Source organism: Pristis pectinata, chromosome 16 (genome assembly GCF_009764475.1).
Source record: "Pristis pectinata isolate sPriPec2 chromosome 16, sPriPec2.1.pri, whole genome shotgun sequence".
NCBI lineage: Eukaryota > Metazoa > Chordata > Chondrichthyes > Rhinopristiformes > Pristidae > Pristis > Pristis pectinata.
Genome location: NC_067420.1, coordinates 37580292 through 37600559, shown reverse-complemented (window position 1 = coordinate 37600559; position 20268 = coordinate 37580292). Strand labels below are relative to the sequence as shown.

Sequence of the window (20268 nt, the reverse complement as noted above, 5' to 3'; positions counted from 1 at the left end):
ATAAGAGAAGAACAAGTTACAATTTTGAAAAGAGACAGCAACCAACCTCCTCAAATTTCAGGTCACAGGAGAGAAGGACCTCTCGAGGAGAAACTGTACCGTCGGCACTTTCACTTGTCATCTTCTCCAGGATTATCTGGTAACAGTTGCTCTCCTGAATTTTCTCGCCTGACCTGAAGAGTGCACGTGAAGAATAACATTGTACAAATCTCTTGGATTCATATCAGTAAAAATGTCATTGTTTAATTTTACAGCCATCAGTACAGTAACTAGAAAAAAAAAGTGGTATTATAGTTAAAAGGAGTTAGGATTTGCACATAGAAAATGCATATTGTAAGACGACCAATTTTGGTCCAAATCACTGAGGAAGCATCAGAAGGAAAGAGCAATGTTGAGGACAGAGTCCTCATAAAAGCTTGTTGCTGCTCCAGGATTGCTTGCTCGCCTGTTTTTGAAAATTTGTACGGTCACTGAAAAAAATCTGTAGTTAAATCCCAGTAAAAATATGAGAACTGAAAATGCAACAGCTAACCTTCAGTGTAGTGCTCCTATAACTATTTAATCTGATTCATTCCTTTTTAAAAAAACAAACATAGCTGGGGATTATTTTGGTTTCAAAACTACACTGGCAAGGGATTAGTTCCCCCTCTTTTCATGTTGAATAACTAGTCTCTTTACTGTCAGTATTTCATTGTACAATTTACTCACTAGCTGGGTCATGAATTTCAGTTGTTCATAAGTTCAGTTATGTTACATAGAACGTTACAGCCACAGTACAGGCTCTTCGGCCCACAATGTTGTGCCGACATTTTATCCTGCTCTAAGATCTATCTAACCCTTCCCTCCCACACAGATAGACACATGAATGATAAGGAAATGGAGGGCTAAGTGTCTACTTAAATGTCCCTAATGTATCTGTCCCCACAACCTCTGCCAGCAGTGCATTCCATGCACCCACCACTCTCTGTGTAAAAAAAAAACTTACCCCTGACATCCCCCTTATATCTTCCTCCAATCACCTTAAAATTATACCCCCTTTGTTAACCATTGTCACCCTGGGAAAAAAAAGTCTCTGGCTACTTGATTTATGCCTCTTATCATCTTGTACACCTCTATCAAGTTACCTCTCATCCTCCTCCTCTCCAAAGAGGAGAGCCCCAGCTCACTCAACCTACTCATAGGACATGCTCTCCAATCCAGGCAGCATCCTGGTAAATCTCCTCTGCACCCCCTCTAAAGCTTCCACATCCTTCCTATAATGAGGCGACCAGAATTGAACACAATACTCCAAGTGTGGTCTGACCAGAGTTCTATAGAGCTGCAACATTACCTCACGGCTCTTGAACTCATTAGCCCGACTAATGAAGGCCAACACACCATACACCTTCTTACCTGTGCGGCAACCTTGAGGGATCTATGGACGTGGACCCCAAGATCCTTCTGTTCCTCTACACTACTAAGAATCCTACTATTAACCTTGAATTCTGCCTTCAAATTCGATCTCCTGAAGTGTATCACTTCACACTTTTCTGGGTTGAACTCCATTGGCCACTTCTCCGCCTAGTTCTACATGCTATCAATATCTGTTGTAACCTACAGCAAACCTTCTACAAGATCCACACCACCATCAACCTTTGTATCATCAGCAAACTTACTAACCCACCCTTCCACATCCTCATCCAAGTCATTTATAAAAATCATAAAGAGCAGGGTCCCAGAACAGATCCCTGTGGAACACCACTGGTCACTGACCTCCAGGCAGAATACGCTCCATCTACCACCACTCCGCCTTCTATGAGCGAGCAATTCTGAATCCACACAGCCAAGTTTCCCAGGATCCCATGCCTCCTGACTTTCTGAATGAGCCTTCCATTATGAAAATTATCAAACGCCTTACTAAAATCCATGTACATCGCATCCGCTGCTCTACCTTCGTCAATGTGCTTTGTCGCATCCTCAAAGAATTCAATCAGGCTCATGAGGCACGACCTGCCCTCAAAGCCATGCTGACTGTTCCTAATCAGCCTATGATTCTCCAAATGCACATAAATCCTGTCTCTAAGAATCTTCTCCAGTAATTTTCCCACCACTGAAGTAAGACTCACTGGTCTGTAATTCCCAGGGTTATCCCTACTCCCTTTTTTGAACAAAGGAACAACATTTGCCACCCTCCAATCATCTGGCAGTACTCCTGTGACCAGTGTCACACTGTTGCCTAGTACCAGGTCCAGAATGGCCTCTCCTCTAGTCAGCCTGTCCATGTACTGTCAGGAATCCTTCCTGACACACCTAACAAACTCAGCCCCATCACTAAGGAGGTGCCAATCAATATTAGGGAAGTTGAAGTCACCCATGACAACAACCCTTCTGTTTTTGCACATCTCCAAAATCTGCCTCCCGATCTGCTCCTCAGCGTCTCTGCTGCTATTGGGGAATCTGTAGAATACTCCCAATAGAGTGATCGCTCCCTTCCTGTTTCTGACTTCCACCCACACAGACTCAGTAGACAATCCCTCCAGGACATGCTCCCTTTCTACAGCTATGACACTGTCCCTGATTAGCTAAGCCACTCCCCCACCTCTTTTACCTCCGTCCCTGTCCCTTCTGAAAAATCTAAACCCCGGAATATCCAGCAGCCATTCTGCCCTTGCGACAGCCAAGTCTCTGTGATGGCCACCACGTCATAGTTCCACGTACTTACCCATGCTCTAAGTTCATCACCCTTATTCCTGATACTTCTTGCATTAAAGTAGACACACTTTTCAGCCCATCCAACTGACTGCAATTTTGCCCTTTCAAATGCCTATCCTTCCTCACAGTCTTTCTACACCCTGCATCTACTTGTACACTAAATGCACCAACCTCGTTCCCATCCCCCTGCTAAACTAGTTTAAACCTCCCCAAAGTTATAGCAAACCTGCCCGCAAGAATATTGGTCCCCCTCCAGTTCAGGTGACAAAATATTAATCAGTCATGAGGACTGATGAAGTTAGAAAACAGAATTACATCTATAACTAAACATATACAGGCCTGTTGCCAAGTCCAGAGACAAAGATATCAATTATTCAAGATCATCAGGGCATCCAAGCTGACACAGGACATGAAATAAATCCTCTCCTGTAAAGGAGCAAGAGATGTGTTCCAGCACCTGAAGTTACACTATTTTGTTCTGTGTAATGACAAAAGTGTTCAACAAACCATTTTCTTACTATAGAACAAATACTTAAAAGGGAAACTCTAGGCTGAACTGTGGGACAGCTAGTGACACAAAAATACCTCTCCATAACAATAACAGATTAAAGGAACTATTTTCAGCTTGATTTCTTTCTCTATAGAAATGAGAGATGTTTGGAAATTGAAGGTAGAATGTGTGTGAAGATCATAATTACCCTTCATTTTAAAATTATCACACAAACTCCAAGTGAAAGCAATATTCAGGTTAAAAATTAGTCTACTGGTGCCAGGATCAATTGAAAGCCTATGCTGAGACCCTAACTTAGTCTGTCAAAACTATACTGAGGTTGACAATAGATATCCAGTGGGTAGGAGTTGGAACAAAAAACAGAACAGTGGAAGAACTCTGTGGGTCAAGCAGCATTTGTGGAATCAAAAGGTGAACGCCAATGTTCGGGTCGGGACCCTGCATCAGTCCCGATGTAGGGTTTGACCCGAAACATCAACATAAACCCTTTGCTTCCACGGAGGCTGCTTGACCCACTGAGTTCTCCCAGCATTGTTTTTTATTCCAGATTACAGCAACTGTAGTCTCTTCCAAGTAGGAGCTGGGTTGGTTTAATTGAGATGAACTGAGCGCGAATGAGGTCCAAAGTATCTACAAATAAATGTCAGAATTTAAAAAAAAACACAAAAAATTACCTGATCTTTAGCAGAGGATCAACTGCCAGAACCTCATGCAACAGGACATTGATAAATCTTCTGGATCTAAAATGCAAAAAATCAGATGTGTTCATGTTGCATGAACTGAGCTAATCACCTTAGTTCTAGTTATTTACAATAGTTCAGAGAGACAGGCATTGACAAATTGAACACTGTACATTCTGATTTGCAACAGGCACATGATAGAACTGAAATAATGTTTTGTATGTAAAAATGTAGGCAAACCTCTATGGCAACACAATATAATTGGTGTTGAATAACCTGCAGTTATAAATACAATATCATTCAAAGATAAAAAAAAAGAAGTTTATTATATGTGGAGTATAATTCAAGAGTTTGCTAATAGGTCGTTCTGGTCAATACCTGTACATTGCAAATGACTGCCAATTTGTTTTAAATTACCCTTTTGCAATGAATGTTAGACACAATCCAGAAAGAAAATATCCCCCCTAAGTAAGTACATAGGTGAGAAATCAAAAGGAAAAAATCTAAAAAGATCTAATTTATCAGATCAATTTTGGAATGCTACAATTCTGAAGATCCTTATTTTGGTTAAACATGCTGGATTTTTAAAAATATTTAACATAAAAGGGACATAAATTGTAACAGATAACCAGATTGCTATAGATAAAAAAAACAAAGATTAAATTTTATAGTTGTACAATATGAAAGTAGTATATCTACAATATAAAAACTGGTTAGGTAAAGTTAGATACATAGATAAGTCAACACCAAGTGCTCCAAATAGTGGGCTCAGTATATGCCACAATACCACAGGGTTAGAAGTTAAAATTTAAACAAGCTTAACTTTCCCAGGACGAATGCTATGTTTATTATCCTATTGTTTAGGTCAAAACAAACCATCCTTTACAGAGAGTTAACAAAGTGGGAGAAAAAAGTGCAGTCATCGCCCATTAATGTGTTCTCCCTCTGCACCTACTTACACCCTCAAATCAAGAACTCCAATGCTGACAGCTGGCATATTAACTGAATCTATTAGGAACTAAAGATTGCACAAATAACTGGATTCTATGTCCAGAGGAACAACTGGAAGTGCAATTATCTAATAAGCCATCAAAAATAGCCATTAAGAAACAATTCCACTGTGCAAATTCAGTCCCAAATAAACTATATAAACGGGTTGGGTAAATTGGATTAACTGCATAAATTGGTTGGAGAGGATGGAGGTGCCTCAGTAATTTGCAAAACAGCGAAGACATCCACAGGATTTTCAGTGCTATCGACAGCCCAGATGCACAAGAGTACTAACCAACAGAACCTGGAACAGGGATATATAATCAGAGAGAGAAGCAAATCAGTGCTCATTAGAAGGAACACTTCAAAACCTCCTTAAACACCACTTGTTCTTGATATGAGCATCTTTGTCTCCATTCACAAGTCGATTTGGACCAGCCTTGTTGCCATTCCTGATTGACAAAAGATCAAGGAGACCACATTGCTACTCAAGAAAATTAGGAGAATGTTTGTTACTTAACAAAAATAAATAGTTACCCTTCTCTGCTGAAATAAACGTGTCACATCCTAATAGCTCCTCAATTTCATCACCTTCTCTGCATTCACAAACCCAGTCCTAGGATCAAAGTATTTGTTGGTTAACCCTTGCGTCTTGAATATTTATTTAATAATCCGGATCCTAGATTACAGAGAAAATTACAAAAGTGTAACATTTCAGAACACTTCTACACTAACCATTTACCTGCCCTCATGTCTCACCAAGGCAGAACCATGTGTTGGCTTGCAATCTCAAGTTCAGATAAATTTCCAGTAACTGAATCACATTTCAAGATGAACTGGAAGAATGTACACTGTTTTGTTTAGGCATCACTCACAAATCAACGATAAACTGGAATTTTCCCCACTTGGACTAGAAGGATTTAATCTGTGTCTTGATTAAAAAGGGTCAATTCTCAGAATCCGACTTTCCTGATGACATCAAAAGGTCGGTGAACGTCAGACAATGAGTGGCTGGAGACGCACAAGATTCTGCAGATGCTGGAATCGGGAGCAACACACACACACAAAATGCTGGAGGAACTGCTGGAGGTCAGGCAGCACCTCGTGGAGGGGGGGGAAATAAGCAGTCGACGTTTCGGGTCAAGACCCTTCATCAGGATCCTGATGAAGGGTCTCAACCCGAAACGTCGACTGTTTATTTCTTACCCCCCTCCACGAGGTGCTGCCTGACCTCCAGCAGTTCCTCCAGCATTTTGTGTGTGTGTGTGTTGCTCCCGATTCCAGCATCTGCAGAATCTTGTGCGTCTCCAGCCACTCATTGTCTGACGTTCACCGACCTTTTGATGTCATCAGGAAAGTCGGATTCTGAGAATTGACCCTTTTTAATCAAGACACAGATTAAATCCTTCTAGTCCAAGTGGGGAAAATTCCAGTTTATCGTTGATTTGTGCAGTGATGCCTAAACAAAACAGTGTAACATTCTTTCCAGTTCATCTTGAAATGTGATTCAGTTACTGGAAATTTATCTGAACTTGAGATTGCAAGCCAACACATGGTTCTGCCTTGGTGAGACATGAGGGCAGGTAAATGGTTAGTGTAGAAGTGTTCTGAAATGTTACACTTTTGTAATTTTCTCTGTAATCTAGGATCCGGATTATTAAATAAATATTCAAGACGCCAAGGGTTAACCAACAAATACTTTGATCCTAGGACTGGGTTTGTGAATGCAGAGAAGGTGATGAAATTGAGGAAGCTATTAGGATGTGACACGTTTATTTCAGCAGAGAAGGGTAACTATTTTATTTTTTTGTTAAGTAACAAACATTCTCCTAATTTTCTTGAGTAGCAATGTGGTCTCCTTGATCTTTTGTCAATCAGGAATGGCAACAAGGCTGGTCCAAATCGACTTGTGGAATGGAGACAAAGATGCTCATATCAAGAACAAAGTGGTGTTTAAGGAGGTTTTGAAGTGTTCCTTCTAATGAGCACTGATTTGCTTCTCTCTCTGATTATATATCCCTGTTCCAGGTTCTGTTGGTTAGTACTCTTGTGCATCTGGGCTGTCGATAGCACTGAAAATCCTGTGGATGTCTTCGCTGTTTGCAAATTACTGAGGCACCTCCATCCTCTCCAACCAATTTATGCAGTTAATCCAATTTACCCAACCCGTTTATATAGTTTATTTGGACTGAATTTGCACAAGTGGAATTGTTTCTTAATGGCTATTTTTGATGGCTTATTAGATAATTGCACTTCCAGTTGTTCCTCTGGACATAGAATCCAGTTATTTGTGCAATCTTTAGTTCCTAATAGATTCAGTTAATATGCCAGCTGTCAGCATTGGAGTTCTTGATTTGAGGGTGTAAGTAGGTGCAGAGGGAGAACACATTAATGGGCGATGACTGCACTTTTTTCTCCCACTTTGTTAACTCTCTGTAAAGGATGGTTTGTTTTGACCTAAACAATAGGATAATAAAACATAGCATTCGTCCTGGGAAAAGTTAAGCTTGTTTAAATTTTAACTTCTAACCCTGTGGTATTGTGGCATATACTGAGCCCACTATTTGGAGCACTTGGTTGTTGACTTATCTATGTATCTAACTTTACCTAACCAGTTTTTATATTGTAGATATACTACTTTCATATTGTACAACTATAAAATTTAATCTTTGTTTTTTTTATCTAGCAATCTGGTTATCTGTTACAATTTATGTCCCTTTTATGTTAAATATTTTTAAAAATCCAGCATGTTTAACCAAAATAAGGATCTTCAGAATTGTAGCATTCCAAAATTGATCTGATAAATTAGATCTTTTTAGATTTTTCCTTTTGATTTCTCACCTATGTACTTACTTAGGGGGGATATTTTCTTTCTGGATTGTGTCTAACATTCATTGCAAAAGGGTAATTTAAAACAAAATTGGCAGTCATTTGCAATGTACAGGTATTGACCAGAACGACCTATTAGCAAACTCTTGAATTATACTCCACATATAATAAACATTCTTTTTTTTAATCTTTGAATGATATTGTATTTATAACTGCAGGTTATTCAACACCAATTATATTGTGTTGCCATAGAGGTTTGCCTACATTTTTACATACAAAACATTATTTCAGTTCTATCATGTGCCTGTTGCAAATCAGAATGTACAGTGTTCAATTTGTCAATGCCTGTCTCGCTGAACTATTGTAAATAACTAGAACTAAGGTGATTAGCTCAGTTCATGCAACATGAACACATCTGATTTTTTGCATTTTAGATCCAGAAGAATTTATCAATGTCCTGTTGCATGAGGTTCTGGCAGTTGATCCTCTGCTAAAGATCAGGTAATTTTTTGTGTTTTTTTTTAAATTCTGACATTTATTTGTAGATACTTTGGACCTCATTCGCGCTCAGTTCATCTCAATTAAACCAACCCAGCTCCTACTTGGAAGAGACTACAGTTGCTGTAATCTGGAATAAAAAACAATGCTGGGAGAACTCAGTGGGTCAAGCAGCCTCCGTGGAAGCAAAGGGTTTATGTTGATGTTTCGGGTCAAAACCCTACATCGGGACTGATGCAGGGTCCCGACCCGAAACATTGGCGTTCACCTTTTGATTCCACAAATGCTGCTTGACCCACAGAGTTCTTCCACTGTTCTGTTTTTTGTTCCAACTCCTACCCACTGGATATCTATTGTCAACCTCAGTATAGTTTGACAGACTAAGTTAGGGTCTCAGCATAGGCTTTCAATTGATCCTGGCACCAGTAGACTAATTTTTAACCTGAATATTGCTTTCACTTGGAGTTTGTGTGATAATTTTAAAATGAAGGGTAATTATGATCTTCACACACATTCTACCTTCAATTTCCAAACATCTCTCATTTCTATAGAGAAAGAAATCAAGCTGAAAATAGTTCCTTTAATCTGTTATTGTTATGGAGAGGTATTTTTGTGTCACTAGCTGTCCCACAGTTCAGCCTAGAGTTTCCCTTTTTAAGTATTTGTTCTATAGTAAGAAAATTGGTTTGTTGAACACTTTTGTCATTACACAGAACAAAATAGTGTAACTTCAGGTGCTGGAACACATCTCTTGCTCCTTTACAGGAGAGGATTTATTTCATGTCCTGTGTCAGCTTGGATGCCCTGATGATCTTGAATAATTGATATCTTTGTCTCTGGACTTGGCAACAGGCCTGTATATGTTTAGTTATAGATGTAATTCTGTTTTCTAACTTCATCAGTCCTCATGACTGATTAATATTTTGTCACCTGAACTGGAGGGGGACCAATATTCTTGCGGGCAGGTTTGCTATAACTGTTGGGGAGGGTTTAAACTAGTTTAGCAGGGGGATGGGAACCAGAGGTTGGTGCATTTAGTGTACAAGTAGATGCAGGGTGTAGAAAGACTGTGAGGAAGGATAGGCATTTGAAAGGGCAAAATTGCAGTCAGTTGGATGGGCTGAAAAGTGTGTCTACTTTAATGCAAGAAGTATCAGGAATAAGGGTGATGAACTTAGAGCATGGGTAAGTACGTGGAACTATGACGTGGTGGCCATCACAGAGACTTGGCTGTCGCAAGGGCAGGAATGGCTGCTGGATATTCCGGGGTTTAGATTTTTCAGAAGGGACAGGGACGGAGGTAAAAGAGGTGGGGGAGTGGCTTAGCTAATCAGGGACAGTGTCATAGCTGTAGAAAGGGAGCATGTCCTGGAGGGATTGTCTACTGAGTCTGTGTGGGTGGAAGTCAGAAACAGGAAGGGAGCGATCACTCTATTGGGAGTATTCTACAGATTCCCCAATAGCAGCAGAGACGCTGAGGAGCAGATCGGGAGGCAGATTTTGGAGATGTGCAAAAACAGAAGGGTTGTTGTCATGGGTGACTTCAACTTCCCTAATATTGATTGGCACCTCCTTAGTGATGGGGCTGAGTTTGTTAGGTGTGTCCAGGAAGGATTCCTGACAGTACATGGACAGGCTGACTAGAGGAGAGGCCATTCTGGACCTGGTACTAGGCAACAGTGTGACACTGGTCACAGGAGTACTGCCAGATGATTGGAGGGTGGCAAATGTTGTTCCTTTGTTCAAAAAAGGGAGTAGGGATAACCCTGGGAATTACAGACCAGTGAGTCTTACTTCAGTGGTGGGAAAATTACTGGAGAAGATTCTTAGAGACAGGATTTATGGGCATTTGGAGAATCATAGGCTGATTAGGAACAGTCAGCATGGCTTTGAGGGGCAGGTCGTGCCTCATGAGCCTGATTGAATTCTTTGAGGATGCGACAAAGCACATTGACGAAGGTAGAGCAGCGGATGCGATGTACATGGATTTTAGTAAGGCGTTTGATAATTTTCATAATGGAAGGCTCATTCAGAAAGTCAGGAGGCATGGGATCCTGGGAAACTTGGCTGTGTGGATTCAGAATTGGCTCGCTCATAGAAGGCGGAGTGGTGGTAGATGGAGCGTATTCTGCCTGGAGGTCAGTGACCAGTGGTGTTCCACAGGGATCTGTTCTGGGACCCCTGCTCTTTATGATTTTTATAAATGACTTGGATGAGGATGTGGAAGGGTGGGTTAGTAAGTTTGCTGATGATACAAAGGTTGATGGTGGTGTGGATCGTGTAGAAGGTTGCTGTAGGTTACAACAGGATATTGATAGCATGTAGAACTAGGCGGAGAAGTGGCCAATGGAGTTCAACCCAGAAAAGTGTGAAGTGATACACTTCAGGAGATCGAATTTGAAGGCAGAATTCAAGGTTAATAGTAGGATTCTTAGTAGTGTAGAGGAACAGAAGGATCTTGGGGTCCACGTCCATAGATCCCTCAAGGTTGCCGCACAGGTAAGAAGGTGTATGGTGTGTTGGCCTTCATTAGTCGGGCTAATGAGTTCAAGAGCCGTGAGGTAATGTTGCAGCTCTATAGAACTCTGGTCAGACCACACTTGGAGTATTGTGTTCAATTCTGGTCGCCTCATTATAGGAAGGATGTGGAAGCTTTAGAGGGGGTGCAGAGGAGATTTACCAGGATGCTGCCTGGATTGGAGAGCATGTCCTATGAGGATAGGTTGAGTGAGCTGGGGCTCTCCTCTTTGGAGAGGAGGAGGATGAGAGGTAACTTGATAGAGGTGTACAAGATGATAAGAGGCATAAATCAAGTAGCCAGAGACTTTTTTTTTCCCAGGGTGACAATGGTTAACACAAGGGGGTATAATTTTAAGGTGATTGGAGGAAGATATAAGGGGGATGTCAGGGGTAAGTTTTTTTTTTACACAGAGAGTGGTGGGTGCATGGAATGCACTGCTGGCAGAGGTTGTGGGGACAGATACATTAGGGACATTTAAGAGACACTTAGCCCTCCATTTCCTTATCATTCATGTGTCTATCTGTGTGGGAGGGAAGGGTTAGATAGATCTTAGAGCAGGATAAAATGTCGGCACAACATTGTGGGCCGAAGAGCCTGTACTGTGCTGTAACGTTCTATGTAACATAACTGAACTTATGAACAACTGAAATTCATGACCCAGCTAGTGAGTAAATTGTACAATGAAATACTGACAGTAAAGAGACTAGTTATTCAACATGAAAAAGAGGGGGAACTAATCCCTTGCCAGTGTAGTTTTGAAACCAAAATAATCCCCAGCTATGTTTGTTTTTTTTTAAAAAGGAATGAATCAGATTAAATAGTTATAGGAGCACTACACTGAAGGTTAGCTGTTGCATTTTCAGTTCTCATAATTTTTACTGGGATTTTAACTACAGAGTTCTTTTTCAGTGACCGTACAAATTTTCAAAACAGGCGAGCAAGCAATCCTGGAGCAGCAACAAGCTTCTTATGAGGACTCTGTCCTCAACATTGCTCTTTCCTTCTGATGCTTCCTCAGTGATTTGGACCAAAATTGGTCGTCTTACAATATGCATTTTCTATGTGCAAATCCTAACTCCTTTTAACTATAATACCACTTTTTTTTTCTAGTTACTGTACTGATGGCTGTAAAATTAAACAATGACATTTTTACTGATATGAATCCAAGAGATTTGTACAATGTTATTCTTCACGTGCACTCTTCAGGTCAGGCGAGAAAATTCAGGAGAGCAACTGTTACCAGATAATCCTGGAGAAAGATGACAAAGTGAAAGTGCCGACGGTACAGTTTCTCCTCGAGAGGTCCTTCCTCTCCTGTGACCTGAAATTTGAGGAGGTTGGTTGCTGTCTCTTTTCAAAATTGTAACTTGTTCTTCTCTTATTTGTTAACTGTATCGTCTTCCTAAAAAAGAGTTTCACTGGAAATTTTTATTAATCTTAATTTCACTTCATTATTGCTGAGTGACTTGCCTAGAATTAACTTTTGTTTTGAAACCCATAAATACCCATTAAGAAATTAAGGAGAGTCTGCTTTTTTTTTCTTTTGTTCTGTAAAAAAAAAATATGAATTCTGAACAGGTAGTGTAATCGTTGAGCATTTGGGGCTACAAAATGAATTGTGAGTTTGAGTTAAGGTGACTAAGCATACAACAACAGTACTAGCATTCATCAAAACCTGATCTGTCAGTAACTCGGGACTCTAATGTACTCCTGACTTATAAAGCTTTTTTGCCAAACGAGGGAAGTTGTAATGTGCTGTCTTGGTGTATTGTAGTGGATTTCATTCTTGTCAATAGACTGTTGTAATACACTATTGTCATTCTCTCATTTTGGTCGGAGTTTGAGCAATGCGCCAACCAATGGGATCAAGGTCCCCTTTTTGACAATGTGGGTTCAATTCCGTGTCAAGCACCACCTTTTCTCCCTGTTGCTCCACTTCACATAACTGCCAGTAAATTGAGATTAAAATGGGAATAATGGACACTGTTGTGTGCAATATATAACATTCTAGATGGATGTTAGGTGTGTTGAAGGTGGAGTTCTGGAATTAAGGAATATTGGGGCAATATGGAGTGTTATCATACTTTGCTTTCTACCTGTGTGATCTTGAGTGGCCAGTTGTTACCAAAGTTCCGCTGGTGTTTCCATTTCAGATCCCGTCATGCCTATTGGTGCAGATGCCAAGGTTTGGAAAACAGTTTAAAATGTTCACGGAAATCATGCCCTCGCTAGAACTAGACATTACAGATTTACTCAATAACAGTAAGTACTGGCTGCATGTTTATAATTAAGTCAATTGTGTCATAAGGACACATACTGCCCTTTGGCACGATGGTGTGTAAATGTGCAAGTGGATTAATATCGGTAAATGACTATGAGCACCCAGCTGCCAGTGCTTCTGCTTTGAGAGAGGAAGCACACGTACAGCATGGCCAGTGAGCACAGGTTGTTTCTGTTCTAAGTTACCCCTGTTTGGGTCCTACAAGCAGTAGTGATTGAAATAGTATTAGAGTCACATTTTGTACTGTGAGTCTCTAACTGACTCACCCAGTTATGTACACCTATCTACCTTATTTGTTCAAGAGATGTGGATGTCATTGGCAAGGTTGCCGTTAATTGTTGAAGAAGTTGGTGAGCTGATTACTTTAAATGTTTACACTGCGCCATGCTACCTTCATAATGGGTACAGAAAACGTTAGAACTGCTAACTGATGCAACTGAATGGCAAGCTAGGCCTCCTGAAATGCCACCCACATTGGTGTGGATCTGTAGTCAGCAAAAGATCACTGTGTGCGGGTGGCAGATTTCCTTCAGTGAACCTGATGGTTTTAACAACCATCAATTTTCAGTTGCTGACACTGATTTCATTCCAAATAGTTGGATTTGAATTGTCAAAATTGCCTCTAGATAGTCAAGTAACATAACCACTGTGCTATTGTACAACTGCCACACTAGTACGGGTGCAGTAAGACCAAACTTGCCAGATCCGATGACTAAATCTGTGTGTTTGAAGAATATGGCAGTCTTGTTTCTTCCTTGCAGCTCTGAGGCAGTGCTTCATTTGTGGAGTGGTAGCAGAATACGAATGTGCTCAGTGCCTTCTGGATCCAATGCTTAGTCCGGGTGCTATAAAACAGTACTGCAACACTTGCAACAACCAGGTATGGATTAAGTATAGGCAGATAAATTGGGTACTAAAACAATTATACTGCAGTCTTTTCAAACCTAAAATCTGGGTGTGAATCCAGGCCACTCTCAGATCGCTGCACTCCAAGATCCAATGTGAAAAGCCACAATGGGTACTGATTTACACCCGGCCAACAGTTGGTACAGAAGTTGGTCTTTTGTGAGCTTCAGGAAAGGCTAGGTGGTCATGTTAGAGTTGGTCCAAGTAATATCTGAAACAGTAATTTCCCTAGTACGGATTTCCTTGGTGAATCCAACAATCAGTTTTAAATGTGAGAAGTTTTGCACTTCATACTAATAGGGATTCTCTAATGCATTTTACCATAAGATATGGGAGCAGAATTAGGCTATACAGCCTGCTCCGCGTTTCAATCATGGCTGATTTTTTTTTTCCTCTCAACCCCATTCTCCTGCCTTCTCCCCGTAACCCTTAACCCCCTTACCAGTCAAGAACCCATCAATCTCTGCCTTAAATACACCCTCCACAGATTCACCACCCTCCAGCTGAAGAAATTCCTCCATCTCAGTTTTAAAGGGACATCCCTTTATTCTGAGGCTGTGCCCTTGGATCCTATTCTCCGAATAATGGAAACATCCTCTTCATGTCCACTCTAATCAGACCTTTCAGTATCCAGTAGGCTTCGATGAGATCCCCCTCATCCTTCTGAACTCTCATCGCGTACAGGCCCAGAGACATCAAATGCTCCAATTTTACATTGTTTACGGATCAAAAACTACATTGAATCCCACTTTGTCTCCATTATTATATTTTGTTTTGGAATATTTCACAGGTTCATTCCCACAAGAAGAGGAAGGACCACCAATTCAGAAAATTTCCTTCTCCGAACAATGTGTCCATTAAAGCCCCTTTTCCACGACACAAGATGGAATTGTTTGCTGTACTTTGTATTGAAACCAGCCACTATGTTTCCTTTGTGAAATATGGATCCGGCAAATATTCATGGGTATTCTTTGACAGCATGGCTGATCGAATTGGTAAGTTCTATTGATTGCATCACACACACGAAGTATATTGGTCTCCCTTCTGGTTAACACAAGGGCTAAGGTACCTAAAGAACCTTTGTTGTGTGAAAATTCACGTAGCAGGTGGTACAGTAAATCCTTCTCTTTATCAGGAAATACCAAGTGCTGTAGATGGTAAGAAAAGAAGTCAGAAGTTCCTCAAATCTCCTGCTAAGAATGCAGTAAATCAATAGTAAACCTCTCTTTCTTTGACAAGCTGAGCCTTACAAATCATTCATCCAGTGGTTATCATTGCCAGATGGAAGTGTGCAGGAGCTCAAGAGTCTTTCCCATTTTCAATAGTTTATTTCATACACTCCAATTTAACCCAATCAGCAAGACTATTAAACATCATTGGTTATCCCCAACCTGCGTTTGATAGACAGTGTCCAAATATGTTCCATTGGAGTGAACTAAACCTTTATGTGACAAATTAAACTAAATATAACCCTTTGTTATAGTGAAGATTCATTAAGTTAATGTTTGTTAAACGGCAAGGTGGGCTGTTTTCAGTAGTGACATTATAATACTCTAAGATAAGAAAGGCAGCAGTAGACAGAGCATACAGTATGTACAGCATGACCAGTATGCGTAGGGGAGTCTATGTTTGCTAACTGCAGGGTGTGCCAGGGAGGGGGGAGCTTGTATTTCAGTAGTAACTTCCCCTTAAGGTAAGGCAGCAGGAAGTGTAAGTAAAGCATAAATGCCAGTTTGGTCTGGTTGGGCCAAATGGCCATTTTCCAAGTTGCCTAATCTATGTACTTTAATATTTCTTTGCCCTCCACTTGCATCCAAATCTGACTAACGTCGTCATTAACAGCCTGTAATAGGAGTAAAATGTGTGGAGGATAAGAACTAGTTGATCATGTTTTGAAGCAGCCATTTTTTGGTAGCATTATTCACACGACTCACTAAATATGGGAGCTCTCTGTATGCTGCATTGGTGTCTCTTGGTATTAAACATTCAAATTAGAATCCAGTTCTACAGACTCTGGAAATCAGGTCAGAGGTTCCAACACCCCTTGCCAGCTTATGTTTTTGCTAAATCTATTGTTACTAGATGCAGATTAAATAATGGGTTTAATTTGCCACATTCAACAGCATGTCAGATTCTGTAAAGATGGGGTAATATATTCGGGTTCTACATTGCATTAGATAAGAACATTTTTTTCATTTTGCTTTAAAAGTAATCCTCAAGATGAACCACAGGGTTTTGGTCTAAAACATCAACAATTCCTCCCCTCCTCTCCCAGATGCAGCTCAATCTGCTGAGTTCCCCCAGCAGATTGTTTGCTTCAGATTCTAGCATCTGCAGTCTCTTGTGTCTCGACTTGAGCGTATAATGTGGGCTACAGTACTGAAAGAGCTTTGTCATAGGTGGCATCTCTCAGATTTTTAACTGGGCCTTATTCTAGCTTTCAGGTAGTCATAGAGTAGCACTGTTCACAGATCATGGGGTTCTCCAAATGTCCTTTCCCATATTTAACCCTCAACTAAAATCAGACTATTTGCTTCTCTGCCTGATAGCTGTTTTGGGACCTTCTCTGTTGTGAAGGTGACTACTCTGTTTAAGAAAGCATTTTTTTTTAATGTTGAAGAAGCTTTCTGGTACATCTTAGAGACATTTCATGAAGTAAAATGAGCTTTGCATTTTAAGTAAAGCCTCAAACTTGGATAATTTGACTCAATAAAGATCATGCTTTTGAAAATTTCTCCTACTGTGATATATTACATGAAATATTTTGCTCTTCAAGCACGGGGTTTTTAAATTGCAATAAAACTCAGGCACCCTGGGGACATTGATGCTGTTCTGGACTGTTCGATATTACTCCTAATAAGATAACGACACTTTTTCTTTTAGATATGACAAGTGTGTGATGACCTTCTAGAGGTTTATAAAATTATGAGGGGCATAGACGGGATTGGTGGTCTTCCCCAGGATGGGGGAAGTCTAGAACTAGAGGGCATAGTTTAAGGAGAGGGGAGACATTTAAAGGACATCCAATAAGTATGATTTTCCACAGAGGGTGTTGGTTATCTGGCATGAGCTGCCAGAGGAGTGGTAGAGGCAGATACACTTGCAGTGTTTAAAAGGCATTTGGACTTGCATAGGAGAAAACAGACCTAATGCAGGCAAATGGGATGAGTATAAGTTGGCATCATGGTCGGCATGGGCAAGTCGGGCTGTTTCTGTGCTGTAAAATTCTTTCATTCTAAGTTTGCTGGTGAACTTGGTGAGCTTAAAGGGAACATGGGAAACAAGGCCCCAGTGAATTTAAAAGGAGCGTGGGAACGAAGCCCATGTGAGTTTAAAGGCAGCATGGGAAGCGGGACCTGGTGAGTTGGATGCAGAACCATTGGGATTTCCGAACATTAAGATTGTAGGTTATTGGAGTTTTACTGTATTTGGAACTTGCCTGTCACACATGTAGACCTACTGCTTCCATCTACTTTCTCTGCTTACTCCAAAGTGGTACTTAGTCTGAAATTTAGCCCATAGATAATTGAAAACAAAAATTCTTTACATTTAAACCATCACATTTTAGTTCGCAGACAGATGCAAGCTTTTCCCCCCACTGACCAACCTGTTCTGTCTACCTTAGATGACGAGAATATTCCAGAGATTACAGCTTGTCCACAAATAGGTGATTACCTGCTGATGTCAGAGGAAAAGCTGGCTTATACCAACCTGAAGCAGCTCGATGGATTTGCCAAAAGACTTTTCTGTGATGCCTACATGTGCATGTATTGGAGCCCGAGGATGTGTCTGTATAAGTGACTCATGAGATCAAAAGGCTGAGTGATGCTGTGCCAGGTAATAAGCAAATGGAAATGGCCTTTGTTACACTGAAGGACCAGTCCAACAGCAATGCAACGAAAGTTATCAATTGCTCCGGTATTTTATCAAACAATCTAGTGGGCATTGTAAAATACTGTGAACGAGGCCATTTGTCTGGATTTTACAATGAAACCACATTTTAAATGAAGGTTCAGCTGCAATTTTAACAGAATTGGAGAATTACTAAGAAAATAAATGTGAAACATGGAACTAGATTTTGCGAGGAGGTGGATGATCTAATCCTGCTTTGGTTTAAAGCAGATGAAAGAAATTGCTGATCATCTGGTCCCAACCAATATGAAGAACTTGGATCTCCATTCAGAGAACTGCATAAGTTTATATAATCAGCATGCAAATACTGTTTGAATATATTACATTAGAACAGCAGTATCAGTTGCTGTGCAGATATTACAAATGCACTGACACCTCTGCTTGCTTGGTATTATTGACACTGCCAGAATAATCAACAGTGCAGAAAATAATTAAGTTTGATTTGAATTTTTATGAAATCTTTAACAAATGATTTGATCTCTTTCCAACTAATTGTGGTGACTCAATCCACAGACCACAGTGCATTCTTAGCCTTTTACTGTAAAATCCTGTGTAAAAGCCACTGATGTCCAAGACAACATGGTGGACCAAACGTATCTCCAGCTAATGCAGCAACTACAGTTTGAGAAAGCTTTGTGATCTACACAGTGGCGTACAAGTTGTTCTCCCTCCTTGGACTCTCCTGAAAAATTTGTAGAAAAGAACTTGCACACGAAATTTTACATCAACCGTTCGAGCTACATATGTTCGATGAGTTCTTATCCGCTGAAGTATATTTCACAATGTACAGACTGATACACATGAGACAGAGCTCAGTGTGTGCACTTTATTCAATGCTTCTTCACAGACGTTTTTCTGGAACTTTCTGTGCATATTGTGTACAAACTCCAGGCAGATTAGATGTCCTCTTGCAGTTGTGATGCTTGCTCTGAAATGTCTTTCCTCCACTTTTACTTCTAAGGAAATTTGGAGTATTTTGGGTTGTCAAGTGTGTCATTGTTGTACAGATTAGAGAAAATACTGCAAGGTGATGTCTGGTGATGTTCATTCGACCTGTTTCTTTAATGCCTCTTTTACCATGTGGACTGATCTTTTTATTCTCACATCTGAGGTTGGGCAGTAAGACGTGCAAAAAGACTTTATTTTGTTTTTCATAAATTGTTCAAACTGAAATTATCCAAACTGTCTGAATATTTCTAAATTATCTGATAAGAATTCTGGAAAACTGGGAAAGATGGATCTTAAATCGTTTACTGGTTATTCTGTAGTGGGCATGACTGCACCTTTTACTTCTAATCCCTTTGAATAGCTGTGTATTAATATGAAAACATTGTTCACATTCTTTTCACACACTATAATGATCTAATGGAATGGGATCTTGTTGGCTACTTCCATACCTGAATTGATGCTTTCAGAGGCTGTGGTCTGCTATTCTGTATCTCTGCAGTCTTCTAAATTTTTGTTTACACCAGGTCACCAACTTCATATTCAATTGTTCTGCATGAGTTCTTAAATAATCCTGCTTTGCAATTTCCTTGGGGTTACTATCCCTTGTCCCTATTTTAATGCAACCTTGATTGGTAGACAAATTGTAGTGTCTTCAGTGAAACAGCTTCATGTCTTCAGTCCGTCCATATTTAATCAGACATTTAGCCTCAAAATTGGGGTGCTTGTGCAGCTACAACTTTTTCCATTACTGTTACAGGGACACTGTCTTCCACTACCTGTAGGGTAAAAACTTTTCTCTGTTCAACCTGAAACATTAACTGTTTCTCTGTTTTGGCTTTTTTTGTAAAGTAGAATCCTTCACAAAGGATCTATTGCGTCATTTTGGATGCTCTGTATGCAACGTCATTGTCATACTGAGATAGGAGGATGATATTGGAGTAGTAGACATTGGCCCCAAAATGACCAACAAAGGCTTGAGGTCCTAATGACTCAGAATGATCTTCCCGGCAAGAATTGAAACCTTGCAACTTGAAATAAATTTGCCAAAGTCTCTGTATCTATCTGTAGTATTTTTTTCAGTGCCATATGCACATTAAGTTTCTCGGGGCCACTGGCCACAAGGCTCATTATTGTCCCAACTCTACTCAGAAGCAGCACAAGCAAGTCTGAGTGCATGGTTGGTGTCATAATCCAAAATGTACTCACTGCTGTGGCTTTTATTGCACAGATCATGCACCTTTTGCTACTTATTAACATACTGCCATTGTTCATCTTTCACTTAATACCTACAAGTGACTCAGTAACATTTTTTGGATCTGGCTTTGATGATCTCAACTTTCTTTACCTGGCTGCAGCATGTTTTCATCCACCAGCAGACCTAAACAGAAACAGGAAAATTAAAAAAAAATTTATTTACAGCGTGGTGACAGGCCCTTCCGGCCCAATGAGTCCGCGCTGCCCATTTTAAACCCCCAAATTAACCTACCTGTATGTCTTTAGA

The 20268-nt window shown here is 40.3% G+C and overlaps 1 protein-coding gene across 1 annotated transcript in view; it reads left to right on the top strand.

The window, feature by feature from the left end:
• The window catches only part of LOC127579048 (uncharacterized), a 27613-nt gene extending 7804 nt beyond the window's left edge, over nucleotides 1–19809 (top strand). The window contains exons 5-12 of the mRNA XM_052031680.1: nucleotides 6384–6438; nucleotides 6519–6662; nucleotides 8136–8202; nucleotides 11927–12056; nucleotides 12874–12982; nucleotides 13763–13881; nucleotides 14698–14902; nucleotides 17533–19809. Of these exons, the coding sequence (XP_051887640.1) occupies nucleotides 6384–6438; nucleotides 6519–6662; nucleotides 8136–8202; nucleotides 11927–12056; nucleotides 12874–12982; nucleotides 13763–13881; nucleotides 14698–14902; nucleotides 17533–17708 (1005 nt within the window). The 3' untranslated portion in view covers nucleotides 17709–19809. The remainder of the gene's footprint in view (nucleotides 1–6383; nucleotides 6439–6518; nucleotides 6663–8135; nucleotides 8203–11926; nucleotides 12057–12873; nucleotides 12983–13762; nucleotides 13882–14697; nucleotides 14903–17532) is intronic.
• Nucleotides 19810–20268: the final 459 nt, after the last annotated feature.